At 34.9% G+C, this 15,698-nt stretch overlaps 1 protein-coding gene across 3 annotated transcripts in view; it reads right to left on the minus strand.

Annotated features, from left to right (window-relative positions):
* VPS13A (vacuolar protein sorting 13 homolog A) overlaps window positions 1-15,698 on the minus strand; it is a 237,350-nt gene that overhangs the window by 189,237 nt on the left and 32,415 nt on the right. For all 3 annotated transcript variants that reach the window (XR_003432630.1, XR_003432629.1, XM_027105654.1), the window contains exons 6-13: window positions 12,547-12,656; window positions 11,791-11,850; window positions 9,561-9,620; window positions 9,271-9,351; window positions 6,458-6,515; window positions 2,169-2,296; window positions 1,864-1,970; window positions 252-423 (exon numbers count right to left, since the gene is read on the minus strand). Coding sequence is in view for 1 of the 3 variants with exons in the window: in XM_027105654.1 (XP_026961455.1) it covers window positions 252-423; window positions 1,864-1,970; window positions 2,169-2,296; window positions 6,458-6,515; window positions 9,271-9,351; window positions 9,561-9,620; window positions 11,791-11,850; window positions 12,547-12,656 (776 nt within the window). In the remaining 2 variants the exon portion in view is untranslated. The remainder of the gene's footprint in view (window positions 1-251; window positions 424-1,863; window positions 1,971-2,168; window positions 2,297-6,457; window positions 6,516-9,270; window positions 9,352-9,560; window positions 9,621-11,790; window positions 11,851-12,546; window positions 12,657-15,698) is intronic.

Below are 15,698 nucleotides of genomic sequence, written 5' to 3' on the forward strand. Positions count from 1 at the left end.
CTTCCAATTACTATTTGCATAAACCCAAATCTCTCCAGATTGAGGAGAATCTCAAATTCCAAATGCACACAGGAAAACATCACCAGGGTTTGTAACATCCAATAGAAGTTAAGGAGTATGAAAAAGTCTAGTAAGTAAAAGAGACAGAGAATGATCAGTACAAATTAGAACAGATAAGTAGGGAGTGTTAGTCACTAAAGACTGAGGAGTTAAGTAGTACAAAATATTTAACAAATTTTTTAAATGCTAACCTCCAAAGAGTTGAGAAGTTCACCAGACGGCTTCTTACTTGTTAGTTTTTTTTTATACAGTTCTTTATATTGCTTCATTTTTTGCCTATGTTCTCTTATATGCTTCCATGACCACATCCGTAAGTGGGGCCGAACATTTACTTCAAGAATACCACGTATAGCATAAACCCACCTAGTTAAAAAATAAAAACAAAAACCCTACGCTTAAAAGCACTCTCAAACCAACAGTATAAAATATAACTGATACTGCTTCTACTCTAACAGCATACATAATACAGAGACTATGAAAATGGTATATTATCTGGGCACTTGCTTCTTCCCAGCCCTATTAGTAATTAACAATACACTATTTAGTCTTATCTCTTTCCTAAATGTAAATAATCAAAATCACTGAATTTTGTTACAATAAATATAGTTCTACAGAAAAACTATTAAAGTATTAACTGGCAACTAGCACTTCAGCCACTTCAATAGTAATTAAAATAGTCAACTGAAAGAGTAATTGCAACTTCTAGAATCTAGGAAAGAGCTTAATAACTGGAAAAATAAGACTTTTCAATTTTAAAAAGGGGTTGCACTTTATAGACTACCATAACCCTTTCAGGTTTATAATAGGTTTAATATGTCTGATACCAAAGTTTGAAAACTAAAAAAAGACATGGTTAGAAAACAAACTGGGATATGTTTCTTAATAATTCCAAAAGTAAAGTAAATGAATGGAATGCTAGTATTTCCAGTTGTAAATTCATTATAAAGAATCCTTTAACTTAATTTTACTCATGTAATAAGCAAAAGCCACTACAAGTGTTTCAAGACAAATATTACATTATAGTTTCTATCAGCCCTTAAAGAGTATCTTAAAAAGTCAAGAAATTCACTTTTATACCATATTTTTTAAATCTTAAAAAACTTAGATTGAGCAATTCCACTGGGTATCTACCTGAAGAAAATGAAAACACTAATTCAAAAAATATATGCACTCCCATGTTCACTGCAGCATTATTTACAAGAGCCAAGATATGGAAACAACCAAGTGCCCACTGATGGATGAATGGATCAAGAAAATGTATGTATATATTTATACACACAATGAAATGTTATTCAACCATAAAAGGAATAAAATCTTTCCATTTGTGACAACACGAATGGCTACTGAGGGCATTATGCTAACTGAAATAAGTCAGACAGACAAAGAGAAAGACAAATACTGTATGATCTCACTTATATATTGAATTTAAAAAAATGAGCTCATAGATCCCGAGAATACACTGGTGGTAGCCAGAGGCAGTGGGTCGGGGATGCTCAAAATGGGTGAAGGGGATCCAGAAAACTTCCAGTTATAAAATAAATAAGTCATGGGGATATAATGTACAGCATGGCAACTACAGTTAATAATACCATATGGCATATTTGAAAGTTGCTAAGAGAATAGATCTTATAAGTTCTTATAACAAAAAAAATAGTTTTGTTAACTATGCATGATATTAGATGTTAACTAGACTTACTGTGGTGATCATTTTGCAATATATACCATATCGAATCATTATGTCATACGCCTGAAACTAATATATGTCGATTATACTTCAATTTGAAAAAATTTAAGGCATATTACCATTCTTTGGCATGGTAGTGGAGAGGTACATCAGGTTTGAATTTCCTGTATGGTAGATTTTGCGTCATCATATCAACCGATTCAAGAAGTTCCATAAGACTGAAATACTGAAGAATGAAAAAAATTGAAGTTCTTAAATGTTTCAGATTTTTTGTTTAATTGTCAAAGATAAAAGTTAAATTATTGACTTTTTTAAGGAAATGTTATCATATATCATTATGAGTTTTTGAAAAACATTTAAAATCTTAGCTCTCCTTTTATCAAACTATAACTCACAATTTAAAATTTCGTTTAAAAAAAATCACCTGTGGTTTATTAAGTTCAATTGTTATGTCATGTAACTCAATATCCAGGCTTATTTTGGGGACAGAAAAGTCAAAATCCAATCCGCGATTCATCTGAAGTTTGGCATTAGCAGATATGGGGCGAAATACTGGAAAATAACACAGATTTTTAAAAATTAAATTGAGTTTTTTTCAAGAGTCTCAAAGTGCTAAAGGAATCAAGTTGAAAATACTGATTTTCATTTCTTATATACCCTTTCTACAGCTCCCAGATTTCCATACTGCTATGATTTGATCATATGAACTGTCACTTAGTGTTGAAGAGTCTTTTATATTTTTCCTATCTATAATTCATATTGTCTTTTATGAGTACAATAAAAGCTAAGTGAACTTCTCAAAACAACAAAATAATCCTTACAAGCAGGAACACTCTCTAAAAGGCAAAACAGTCCAGTAAGACAATTTTAATAAAAGTATAGTTTTAAGGAATGAATATAATTAGAAATGCTAAGGGGAAAAATATTTTATTTAGCCACTGACTTTCATTATATAATTATAATTCCTGAATTTCGGGTCAGTGTCTCTGTATCCATCTGTCCCCCCTTTTAACTTGAAAAAAGAGAGGAGATAAGATGAGAGTTTATCCAAGATAACCTTCTTGGCTCAACTCATAATCTAAGATTTCTCTCAACCCTTTGTATTTAGTGCCAAAAAGAATAAGAATAATGCAGAGGGAGACCAGTAATAGCAGAATCTAGAAAGATATCAACCACTAAATTATAAGCTAATTTGTATACAAAGATAATATATTCCTCTTCTTTTAATCATCCCTCAGGCATAGCACTAAATTCAAAAATACTTTTTTTTTTTTTCGCGATACGCGGGCCTCTCACTGATGTGGCCTCTCCTGTTGCGGAGCACAGGCTCCGGACGCGCAGGCTCAGCGGCCATGGCTCACGGGCCCAGCTGCTCCGCGGCATGTGGGATCTTCCCAGACCGGGGCACGAACCCGTGTCCCGTGCATCGGCAGGCGGACTCTCAACCACTGTGCCACCAGGGAAGCCCCCCAAAATACTTTTAATTTAAATAGAACAAGAAGGTATTCATCAATAGGGGACCAGTTAAATTCATTACTCTATACAACAGAATACTATACAGTTAAAAATGAGAAAAATTTATATGTACATAAATGGAAGGATATTGAAAGAGAAAGTTTAGAAAGTATATGTATAAAGCAATAATACCAGTATTTGAAAAGTAAAATTATTCCTCTCCTCCAGCTTTAACTCTTATTAAATAAGACTATACCACCCACTATACCCTCCTTGGTTACAATAATTTATCCATCCCTGGGCTTCACCCTCTCCTATCTCTCTCAGATTTTAGCTCCTGGCAACTCTAATTTCTGGATTATTTCAATATACAAATGATCGTTCCAATACCATAGCCTCTCAGTTCCTTGGACTCTTCCCCCCTCACCTCATCCACTAGACCTTATCATACCGATATCCTCAACCTCTCAATAAACTCAGCCTCAAGCATCCAACTCTCCTACCACCACCATCTATCTCTCTAGTAATCCAATACCAAACCTAAAGTCTTAAGGGAACTACCATTCATTGATCCTCTATCTTTGCTCTGTCTTTCACTTCTGCTTCACGTCCTCAGCTCTCTCCCTACCCTGTTGACAGTTATTTCAGTCATTCCCTTACATTCACCCTTTAACTCCTTGGCCCTTCTCACTTTGTTAATACTTACTAGGCAAAATTCGAATTCTGAATAAAGCCACTCTATGTACTCCATACCTCTATTTACTCCACACCTCTATTTACTCCACATCAATACCTACGCAGCTGTATGTGGTTGGGAAAAAACAAAATCACACTGATTGGTCTCACGTTAATGTCATAAATCTCAAGTAGGTACTTAATGTTGTTGACTAATCACACAACATTCTTTTAGTCCAGGGATAGGCTAAACCTATACCACAGCCTGTTTTTGTATAGCAAGTGAGGTAGGAATGATTTTTTTTTTTTTTTTTTTTTTACAGTATGTGCGTCTCTCACTGTTGCGGCCTCTCCCGTTGCGGAGCACAGGCTCCAGACGCGCAGGCTCAGCGGCCATGGCTCACAGGCCCAGCCGCTCCGCAGCATGTGGGATCTTCCCAGACCGGGGCACGAACCCGCGTCCCCTGCATCGGCAGGTGGACTCTCAACCACTGCGCCACCAGGGAAGCCCAGGAAAGATTTTTATACTTTTAAAGGGTTGTTCAAAAGAAACAGAAAAATATGTGACAGAGACTATACATAACCTATAAAATGTAAAATGTTTGTTTACTACATGGCCCTTTGCAAAAAGAAAATTAGCCAAACCCTACTCTGGCCCAGTGGTTCTCAAACTGTAGTATTCATCAAAATCACTAGGATAGCTTGTTAAAAATAGATTGCTAAGCTTCACTCTCAGATGTTCTGATTCAGTATGTCTGGGATGGGCCCTGGAATTTATATTTCTAACATGTTTCCAAGTGATACTGATGTTGCTAGTCTAAACAGCACTTTGATAATACTGCTCTCATCAATTCATTCTCTCATTCCCCTACATGGCTATCTCATAGCCCCTCCTCCATCTGAAAACCTCTAATTCCTCAGATAGTTTAAAAAAAAAAAGAGTTCAGAAGAAAAAAACCCCATTAACTCCAATCACCATATTTACTTGTTCACCCAACACAAAGACTTCCTCCCTCCCTCCCTCCCTCCCTGGCTGTGTTGGGTCTTCATAGCTGCATGCAGGCTTTAGTTGAAGCAAGCCAGCGGCTACTCTGCATTGCAATGCATGGGCTTCTTATTGTGGTAGCTTCTCTTGTTGCAGAGCACGGGCTCTAAGTGCACGGGCTCAGTAGTTGTGGCCTGTGGGCTCTAGAGTGCAGGCTCAGTAGTTGTGGCACGTGGGCTTAGTTGCTCTGTGGAATGTGGGATCCTCCCAGACCAGGGCTCAAACCTGTGTCCCCTGCATTGGCAGGCGGATTCCTAACCACTGTGCCACCAGGGAAGTCCCGGACTTCTCTCCTATAATTGAAATCTATCTTACAAACAAACTGACCATGCTCCTACCTGTGGCAAAGCACTCCATTTGTACACTAGATTCTACCCCCTTTCACCCATGTCAATACAGAAATAATCCCTTCTCTCTCTTATTTTTCATGTTCTATGGATCATTCCAATCTTAGCCTATAAACAAGATGCTATCTCTCCCATTAAATAAAAACACAAAAAACAAAACCAAAAAGGAGTCCTTCATTCATCCTTCCCCCTCCAGCAAGTATGCCAGTTATCAACTGATTGCCCATAACCTCCAGATCACCCTTCCCTGCCTGCTCTAAAACCTAGATTTGGGTCCTCTAAATCGTTTTTCTTTACCAGCTTGCATAATGTTAATCTTTATCAGCAGAGGACACGGGAGAGATACTGCAGGAGCAAGGAGCTATGCTTCCTGGTTCTAATGTACTCATTCAGCAGACTCCTGCAGTGCCATGGTTCTGCAACATGCAGCTCCTAAAGAAAATGGCTTCTCCAGTGTCCAGGTCCTCCAGCACAACAGATTTCTTCAGCACCAGACTCCTGCAGTACATGGCCGCTTGCACCATCCAACAGCCAGCAAATTCTCTCAGTACGCTGCTAAGGCAGTTTTACAGTGGAGTGCCTTCTGGAGACAACTCTCCATGAGGCTCCCTAAAGGGTCTGTTTCCCTAAAGTTCCTGAATGAGAATTTACAGGTTTAACTGGCAGGGCACCACAGACTTTCCTGCCTCCTAGTGATCCATGGCCACACCCTTTCCAACAAGTTCTAGATCTCAGTGCTGAGGGAGGTAGACCCTCTTCTTTGGACACTCCACCTAAGTCCTAGGGTAAGGGCTGTTCCTTCTTTCTACTATTCTTATGTTCTTTAGAGTTCTCTTTACTTTTCACTAGCCAATCCTTTGTTACTCTAATCCCCTGTTATATTTAGTAATTCTTCATAAATACTTTCCCTGCTCAAATTAGTATGTGGTTTCTCTTCCTTCATCAGACTCTGACTGAAACAGCCAGAAATAACAGTAGGGTAAAGGAGAAATAAGTCAAATTTGAAGTGACAGATTTGAGAATCGTCAACACACATGACACAGAAAAGTGTTTTGCTTCTGCATATATATTATAAATATATTTAATTTTGTGGGAAAATTAACATGAAATATCACAGTGACATCAACAATATTCATTTAAAATTTATACTGATTACTTTAATTGTACATTTATTTTATGAAATGTACTTACCAAAATCATAACCTTCTGGAACAATACTTTCATCAACAATACCATTCCTCAGGCTGTCCTATTAAAAGACAAATTGATTTTATTTATATTCGTGTCAATATACCTTTATTCTACAAAATCCTATTATATGCAAAAGAAAAATGCCTAAAAGCAATTAAAAAAATAATTCAAACTTAGCAGAACTTAGCTAAGAAAATATTAAAATATTTAGACACTATCTCATTAAACTACTATTATATAAGACTGCTCTAGAAATTTTTAGGATATGTGTGTTTATATATATGTGTACAAGCACATACACAAAATTTGACAGAATTCAACATCTATTTATGAAAAAAACTCTCAACAAAGTGGGTTCAGAGTTAACGTATCTCAACATAATGAAGGCCATAGATGGCAAGCCCATAGCTATCATCATACTCAAGGGTGAAAAGCTGAAAGCTTCTCTTCTAATATCGGCAACAAGACAAAAAGGCCCACTTTCACCACTTTTATTCAACACAATATTAGAAGTCCTAGCCAGAGAAATTAGGTAAGAAAAATAAAGGCATACAAATCGGAAAGGAAGAAGTAAAACTGTCACTATTTGCAGATGACATAATAATATAGATAGAAAACCCTAAAGATTCCACCAAAAACTGTTAAAACTAATACTAAATGAATTAAATAAAGTTGCAGGATATAAAAATCAATATATGGAAAACTGAGGTGTTTCTATATACTAATAACAAACTATGAGAAAGAGAAATTAAGAAAAAAATTCCATTTACAATTGCATCAAAATGTAACAATAAATTTCACCATGGTGAAAGACTTGTACCCTGAAAATGATAAGGCACTGAGGAAAGAAAATGAAAAGAACAATAACTGATGGAAAGACATTCCATGCTCATGGATTTGAATAATTATCATTGTTAAAATGTCCACATTACCGAAAGCAATCTACAGATTCAATGCAATCACCATCAAAATACCAAGTGCATTTTTCACAGAAGTAGAAAAAACAATACTAAAATTTGTATGGAACCACAAAGGAACCCAAATAGCCAAAGCAATCTTGAGAAAGAAGAACAAAGCTGGAGACGTCATCCCCTCTGATTTCTAACTAAATTACAAAGCTTTAGTAATCAAAACAGTATGGTACTGGCATAAAAACAGATACAGATCAACAGAATAGAACAGACAACCCAGAAATCCCATGCATATATGGTCAGTTAATTTATAACAAAGGAGCCAAGAATATACAAAGGGGAAAGGACAGTCTCTTCAATAAATGGTGTTGGGAAAACTTGACAGCCATATGCGAAAGAATGAAATTGCACTACTACCTTACATGATAAATGAAAATAACTCAAAATGGATTAAAGACTTGAACATAAGACCTGAAACCATAAAAATCCCTAGAAGAAAACAGGTGGTAATTTCCTTGACATCTGTTTTGGTGACGATTTTTTGGACTGGACAACAAAAACAAAGGCAACAAAAGCAAAAATAAACAAATATGACTACACCAAATTAACGGCTTCTGCACAGCAAAGGAAACCATCAATTACATGAAAAGGAAACCTTATGAATGAAAGAAAATATATGCAAATCATATACCTGATAAGGGGTTAATATCTGAAATATATAATGAACCCATATAACTCAAAAGCAAAAAAATAAACAATCCAATTAAAAAATGGGCAGAATACCTAAAAAGACATTTTTCAAAGAAGAAATACAGATGGCTAACAGGTACATTAAAAGATGCTCAACAACACTAATCATTAGAGAAATGCAAATCAAAACCACAAAGAGATACCACCTCATACTTGTTAGAATGGCTATTTTCAAAAAGACAAAAAATAACAAATGTTGGTGAGAATGTGAAGAAAAGAGAACCCTTCTGCTCTGGTGGTGGGATGCAAATTGGTGCAGACACCATGGAAAACAATAGCGGAGCCTCAAAAAATTAAAAATAGAACTACCATATGATCCAACAGTTCCGCTTCTGAGTATTTTCCTGAAGAAAACAAAAGCACTAACTTGAAAACATATCTGTACCATGTTCACTGCAGCATTATTTATAATAGCCAAGATATGGAAACAACCTAAATGTCCTTCAAAAGGTGAATGAAGAAAATGTTTTACACACACACAATGGAATATCACTCAGCCATAAAAAAGAATGAAATTGTGTCATTTGTGACAACACAAATGGACCATGAAATAGCTCAGAGAAAAACAAATACTGTATTATCTCACTTCATGTGCAATTTAGGAAAAAAAGACAAACTCATAGATACAGAGAACACACTGGTGGTTGCCACAGGTGGGGAGTGGGGATGGGCAAAATTGATGAAGGGAGTCAAAAGGTCCAAACTTCAGTTATAAAATAATTATTATGTCATGTGGATGTAATGTACAACAGGCAACTGTAGTTAATAATACTGTATTGCATATTTGAAAGTTGCTAAGAGTAAATCTTAAAAGTTCTCATCACAAGAAAAAAAACTGTGTAACTGTGTATGGTGATGGATGTTAACTAGACTTACTATGGTGATCATTTTGCAATATATACAAATATCAAAACATTATGTTGTGTACATGTAACTAATAAATGCTGCATGTTAATTATACAAAAAAAGGCATGTATTTATATGTTTCTGTACAGACACATATATATTCACCTATTTCTGCTAATGGATTTTGCCTAAGGAAAAAAAGGACAACTGACTACAGTATGTTAGATAAATGACAATGAATAAAACCTTATGCAAAATATGATACCAACAAAAGTATATATGCATATATCAAAAAAATTTACTCACCAATGATTCATCATAATTACTAAGATAAAACATCTGAGACTTCACATTCCAATAGGCAAAAAGGTTATCCAATAGGATTAACTGAAAATAAATCAATTTTATTATAAGCCTCATTTTCATTGAAGATTCTTTAACATATGCTTTTTTCAGAATCTCAAATAATTGGTCATATAACAGTTAAGCAAGTAAACACAATTCACAAAAATCCTTATCTATATATTATCATTTGCCTTCCTAATTAAAAGTATCTTTTGTCAAGCCCATGGGTTGAAAAAACATATTTATTTTACCTTACGAAATAGTTTCTCAGTTTCATCATGTAAACATGGAATCCAGTATTGGTCAGTTGTCTGAAAAGGAAAATAAAAAGCAGTAAAAAACTGTCACTTGCATGTGAAATGGCAGAGTGATAAATAGAATCTATCATGCCCTAGACCAAGTTTCCATTAAAATGTCCTTGAAAACAACATTCAGGGGCTTCTCTGGTAGCGCAGTGGTTAACAATCCGCCTGACAATGCAGGGGACACAGGTTCGAGCCCTGGTCCGGGAAGATCCCACATGCCGCAGAGCAACTAAGCCCACGCACCACAACTACTGAACCTGTGCTCTAGAGCCCACCAGCCGCAACTACTGAGCCCGTGTGCCACAACTACTAAAGCCTGCGTGCCTAGAGCCCATGCTCCACAATAAGAGAAGCCACCGCAGTGAGAAGCCCACGCACCACAAAGAAGAGTAGCTCCCGCTTGCTGCAGCTAGAGAAAAAAAAACCCACAGGCAGCAACGAAGACCCAATGCAGCCAAAAATAAAATAAATAAATTTTAAAAAATAATAATAATAACGTTCAGTCAAAGAATATTAACTGAATATTCTGCATTCAAGGATCTCATTGCTTGGTGGAAAAGCAAACTTAGTAAACAAATTACAAACAGGTAAATGCCATTCTGGAGGTTAAATACACAGTACTCAGGGAGAACATGGTGGGAGCCTCAATCTCAGGGATGTGATGGCAAAAGTGATATCTAATCTAATAAGTGACTCATTAACAGAAATTATCAATTCTAAATTCAGTAGGGAATATGATTCACGGTAGGAAGATATTTGAATATATGACATGTTCAAAGAAGTGAAATAGCCCAATATGGCCCAAGAACATATTCAAAACAACGGAAAGAGGTAAAATTAGGTATCTTACCTGGGGACAGATTACAAAGGGATTATAAACTATTTTAAGACAAAACTATGGACTTTATTCTAAGAGCAATGAAAAGTCATGAGGGGAATAAACTGATATCCGAAGCTTATGTTAAAAAGACGGTTTTCATTTTTTTTCTAGAGAACTAAATGGACTAGAACAGTGTTGCTCAAAGTTTTCACACAATTAGGATCACCTGGAAGGCTTTTTAAACTAGATTGCTGGGTCCCAACCTGAGTTTCTAATTTAATATGTCTGGGCTGCGGGACAAGTTTCCAAGGACCTCCAAAACCAGTGGTGAAAACCACTGCTGACACAGTTACCAATCACCTTCACATTGCCAAATCCAATGGCTAATTCTCCACCCTTATTTTTCAGCGTTAACAGTAGCATTTGACAGTTTACCTCACCCAACTTTATTGAATAACTTTTCATTTGACTTTTCTTTTTTCTCTTTCTGCTTGAGGTGGATCCAAGTTTTAAAAACAAATCATACACAAAAGCTTAATGAACATAACAAATAAAAGAATATAATGAAATACTATACAGCAGTTGAACTGGATCAACTGAACTACACGTGGCAATAAATACACGTCACAAACAATGTGTAGAGAAAAAGGGAACTTACAGAAGAATCACATAACATATTTATGTAAACTTTTAAAAATCTACCAAATATTACACAGTTTTAATGGATATATTATATAAAGTTTAAAAACTTAGGATGTTTATCTCTTGGGTGGGAGAGAAGAGTGGAGTGGAATACAAAAGGAATTTATACTTTATTCATAACAACTTATTCTTTAAAAGTATTTAAAACTTAATCTAAATGACAAATTCAACCATCATGCCTTCTGGATATGAGCAAATGTTTCATAATTCTCTATGTGCTCCTATACTTTTAAAATTTCTCAATTTGAAAAATCAGACAGGAAGAAAATATGCCACAATTATTAATAATAGTGATGATAAAATGATTTGTTTCTTTAGGCTTTTCATGACTTATCAAAGATTCTGAAATGAACATTACTTTTATTTTGTACTTATGCATTTAAAATTCAGAATAGATTTTTAAAGAAAATAAGTATCAAATATCATAATTGGCAAATAATAATAGTCTCTCACATTTGAAACTAAATTTGATTGTCAACCATTTTTTGAACTGTAAAACTACCTAACCTTAGTTCCAATCCAGTCTATGCATTTCCTGTACCACTTCTATATAGATACCTACTCCTGATGCTGGCATATATTAACAGTAATTACTAATTTAATTAACTATACTGCAAAATTAAATATGGTTGAATTTCTTTTTAAACAAAGTACCTGCATGCTGAGATTTTGAAGGGAAATACCAAATGACAGTGGGTTGTCTCGGTTTGTGACCTAAAGAGGAAAACAGAGTAAATTTTACTCAGATTTTTAGTAGTTGTATAAAATTCATATTATAGAAGAACTTCACTTTCTGGGAAGTATGCTATTTTGAACATTCAGAAACATATTCCTACTTTCCAGAATAATTTTTATTCCTATATTTTTCCTAATACTAATTAAAATATTAAGTATCAATGTATTAGTGTAGTACAACAATACATCTGCATAATGTTTTTCAGTCTGCAAAAAAAGAAGTTTATAAAAAAAGTGATTGACCCTCACAATAGAACTATGAGAAGCCAATGATTATGTGTTTGAGAGAATGCATGATCTATTTGACATCAAACAATTAGTTAAGTCTAGCTCTAATGATTCCTAGACCATTGCTCTTTCCAGGAAGAAAACACAGTATAATTTAAAGTATTTTAAAAATATATAACTGCTAAATTCATAACTCCCATTTATCAAAGGTGGTTATAATATAAGCAAGGCATTTACCATCATTATTGATGTTTGAACATTTTAGGAAAGTGTAATCAAGGCACTAAGGACTGCAAATTACAACTATAATTATAAAAAATAAAGATAATGTCATCTTCAGCTCTATATCCCTCCACTTCCCAGCATCTCATAAGTTGACCACTACAGAGCAGGTGTCAACAAACAGTAAAATAAATATAAACCATTATCACCTATTAAAATACTTACATCATCTTCATAGCGAATATGGATGTTGGAAATTTTCACTTGAAGATTTTTTATGATCTGAGTAATTAATTTTTCTGTAAAAGTGTCCTGTTTCTCCACCCGATGTTTTTCTACAATTGCAAATATCCATTTTTGATTTGAATGAAAAATACACTCTATGTGTATACACTTATTGAGGTAACATAACTGTTACCTGTTAAAGAAATATATCTGTATTTGTAAACAGAACACCAAAAGCCTGCTTTCCAGAAGTCTTACATACCAAAAGGCTTTCACAGGTGACTAAATGCACACAGTTTTCAAAAGCCACTTTCTTATCCAATCAAACTAAAGCCAAATATGTAGAATTTACTGTCATCAAATTTTATAATTTCTGTTAGCTATACCTGAGTATATAAGGACATAGAAAACAATAAAGATTATTAGGTAAGAATTATGATAGGCTTATATTAGAAGAGCCAGAAACGGTAGCAAAGAATGAATCTCTGCTAAAATTTATGCTATCATCATAAGTTGTCTGTGGTTAGAAGTAAAAAATAGCTGAATATGCTCCTTCCCCAATGAATACAAAATAGGAAGATATAAGATCCTTTCCCTCTCTCCTTTTAAGCAAGGATGAAAGAAGTTCATCATTTGTTTCATTTTCCAAAATGAGATAAACTATCTCTTCAATACTTTCCAGGGAAATATAAAGAATTGAGGTTCGTAATTTCTTTTTTAATATGCCTGTGATAATCACTAATTACTAACGTTTTTGCCCCCACTTGAAAATGCCAATGAAGGTGATCTCCTTTCCCATTTCTAGTTCTATTTCACCTGTATCTACATATTGTCTATCTTTTCCTCTAATGACCTACTACTCCCTAATTCAGCTGACCCAGAAGGTCTCAGATAAAAAGTTGATGAAGATATCATATGTACATCAAAGACAAGTGTGAGTGAACAAGAGATAAGTGAATATATTTGAATATATTGAAAAGGACTTTAGAATTAAAAAGTGGAAAGTAGAATATAAACTCTTTGAAGACAGAACATTTTATTTTAAATGCTGAATGAATCCCACCACTACCTAATAAAATCCTCTGCTCTATAAATTTATTCAGTCATTCAATTAAATGCTAAATCTTTCTTTCCCTACCCACTAGTTTCTTTCTGACTTCCTTATCTGGCTCTGATTCCATAATAAATTATTTCACCAACACTTTAAACTCTGAGCTCTCTTTTTTCTCCTTTTCCTCTGTCAGCAAAGCTCCAACCCTGCATAAAACCAGCAGTCTACTTTTTATATAAACGTGTATGCTTTGCCAGGTGAGTACTGGAGGAGAAAAATTACAACAGAACAGACTGCAGCTACTGCGAGTTAATCATTACCAACTTCAACTCACCAGCAACCTTACTACATTTCTCCAGTCAACTTGTTCACACTCTCCAGGATAACTATTACAAAATTCTTTTTGATACTCTTCAAAGGTCCAACAACCCTTCCACTGCTCTCTTTACTCTTAGCAAATGACCTTACAACTATGGAAAAAATAGAAGCTTATTTTCTGCAATCATCACTCAATCAAGACAGCTTTTTTTTAAGGTGACCAATGACCTCCATGTCATAAATAAAACAATTATTTCTTAATCCTCAATTTACCTGATATCTCAGCAGGATCTGACATATTCTTTGCTTCCTAAAACACTCTTTTCCCATGGAGATATAATCTCCAAATTTCTTTCTCCTTATCTAACCACTCTTTCTTGATCTGTCTTTTTTTTGGGGGGGGGGGGCTGTTTTCCTCCTCTATACAATCCTTAAATGTTGGATTTCCTTACGGCAGGCTCAGTCCTAGAAATGTTTCTCTTCTCATTCTGTACTGTTGCTGCAGGGAATCTCATTCACACCTTATAGCCTGAACTATCATCCTAATGCTGACAACTCTCAAAAGTATACTGGATAAAGTCAGAAATGAGATATAATCACAGAGAAGTTGGTACATTCGGTAAACTACAAAGGTCAGTATGGCTGGAACAAAGAACAGAGAAGATATGAAAGGGATGGGGCCAGTAATGAGGCTGGAAAGGTAGACAGGATTCAAATCATAAGAGCTTTTATGTATCCTGTTGAAGAGTTCAAACTTCTACCTGATAACAGTAAGGTATAACTGATGTAATTTAAGCATGGTTATTTATATTTTAGATTTAAGTATAAATAAGAGGGACTTCTGATTAAACATGAGTTGCATCTATTTTTCTATTCCTCAGTAAAAGTAAAGGGGGAAAATGGATAAATCTCCAAGACCAAAAGAAAAGGAGTGTAGAAGAAAGAATGAATAAGAGAGAACCTCAAAAATTTAGAAGCTGGAAAGTAGACAACAGGACAGAGGAAGAAATCTGATCCTAAATGCCCATAAATGAAGATGCCAATTGGATTTGGCAGGAGTTCTTGCATATGACACCAAAGGCACAGAAACAAAAGAAAAAGTAGACAAATTGGACTTCATGAAAATTTTAAAATCTTGTACATCATAGGACGCTATCAACAGAGTAAAGAGGCTACCCAGAGAATGGAAGGTAACTTGCAAATCATATATCTAATAATGGATTAACATCCAATTATATAAAGAACTCCTACTATTCAACAATAACAACAAAAAAAACAATTAAATGATGGGCAAAAGACTTGAACAGACATTTCTCCAAAGATAACATACAAATGGTCAATAAGCACATGAAAAGATGCTAAAATACTAATTTTTACAGAAATGCAAATCAAAACTACACGAGATACCACTTCATCCCATTAGGACCCTATTATCAAAAATATAGAAAACAACAGATGTTGGTGAGGATGTGAAGGAAATGGAACCCCGGTGCACTGCTTGTGGGATTGTAAAACGGTACAAGTCCCTGTAGAAAACATTATGGCATTTCCTCAAAAAATTAAAAATAAGAGTAGAATTACCATATGATCCAACAACTCCACATCTGGGTCTATACCCAAAAGAATTAAAAGCAGTGTCTCAAAGGGATATTTGTACACCCATGTTCAGAGCAGCATTATTCACAATGGCTGAAGCACAGAAGCAACCCGAGTGTCCACTGATGGATGAATGGATAAGCAAAATGTGGTATATACATAAAACGGAATATTATTCAGCCTTAAA

Source organism: Aethalodelphis obliquidens, unplaced genomic scaffold (assembly GCF_003676395.1).
Source record: "Aethalodelphis obliquidens isolate GAN/ISIS:26980383/991018 unplaced genomic scaffold, ASM367639v1 scaffold7, whole genome shotgun sequence".
Lineage (NCBI taxonomy): Eukaryota > Metazoa > Chordata > Mammalia > Artiodactyla > Delphinidae > Aethalodelphis > Aethalodelphis obliquidens.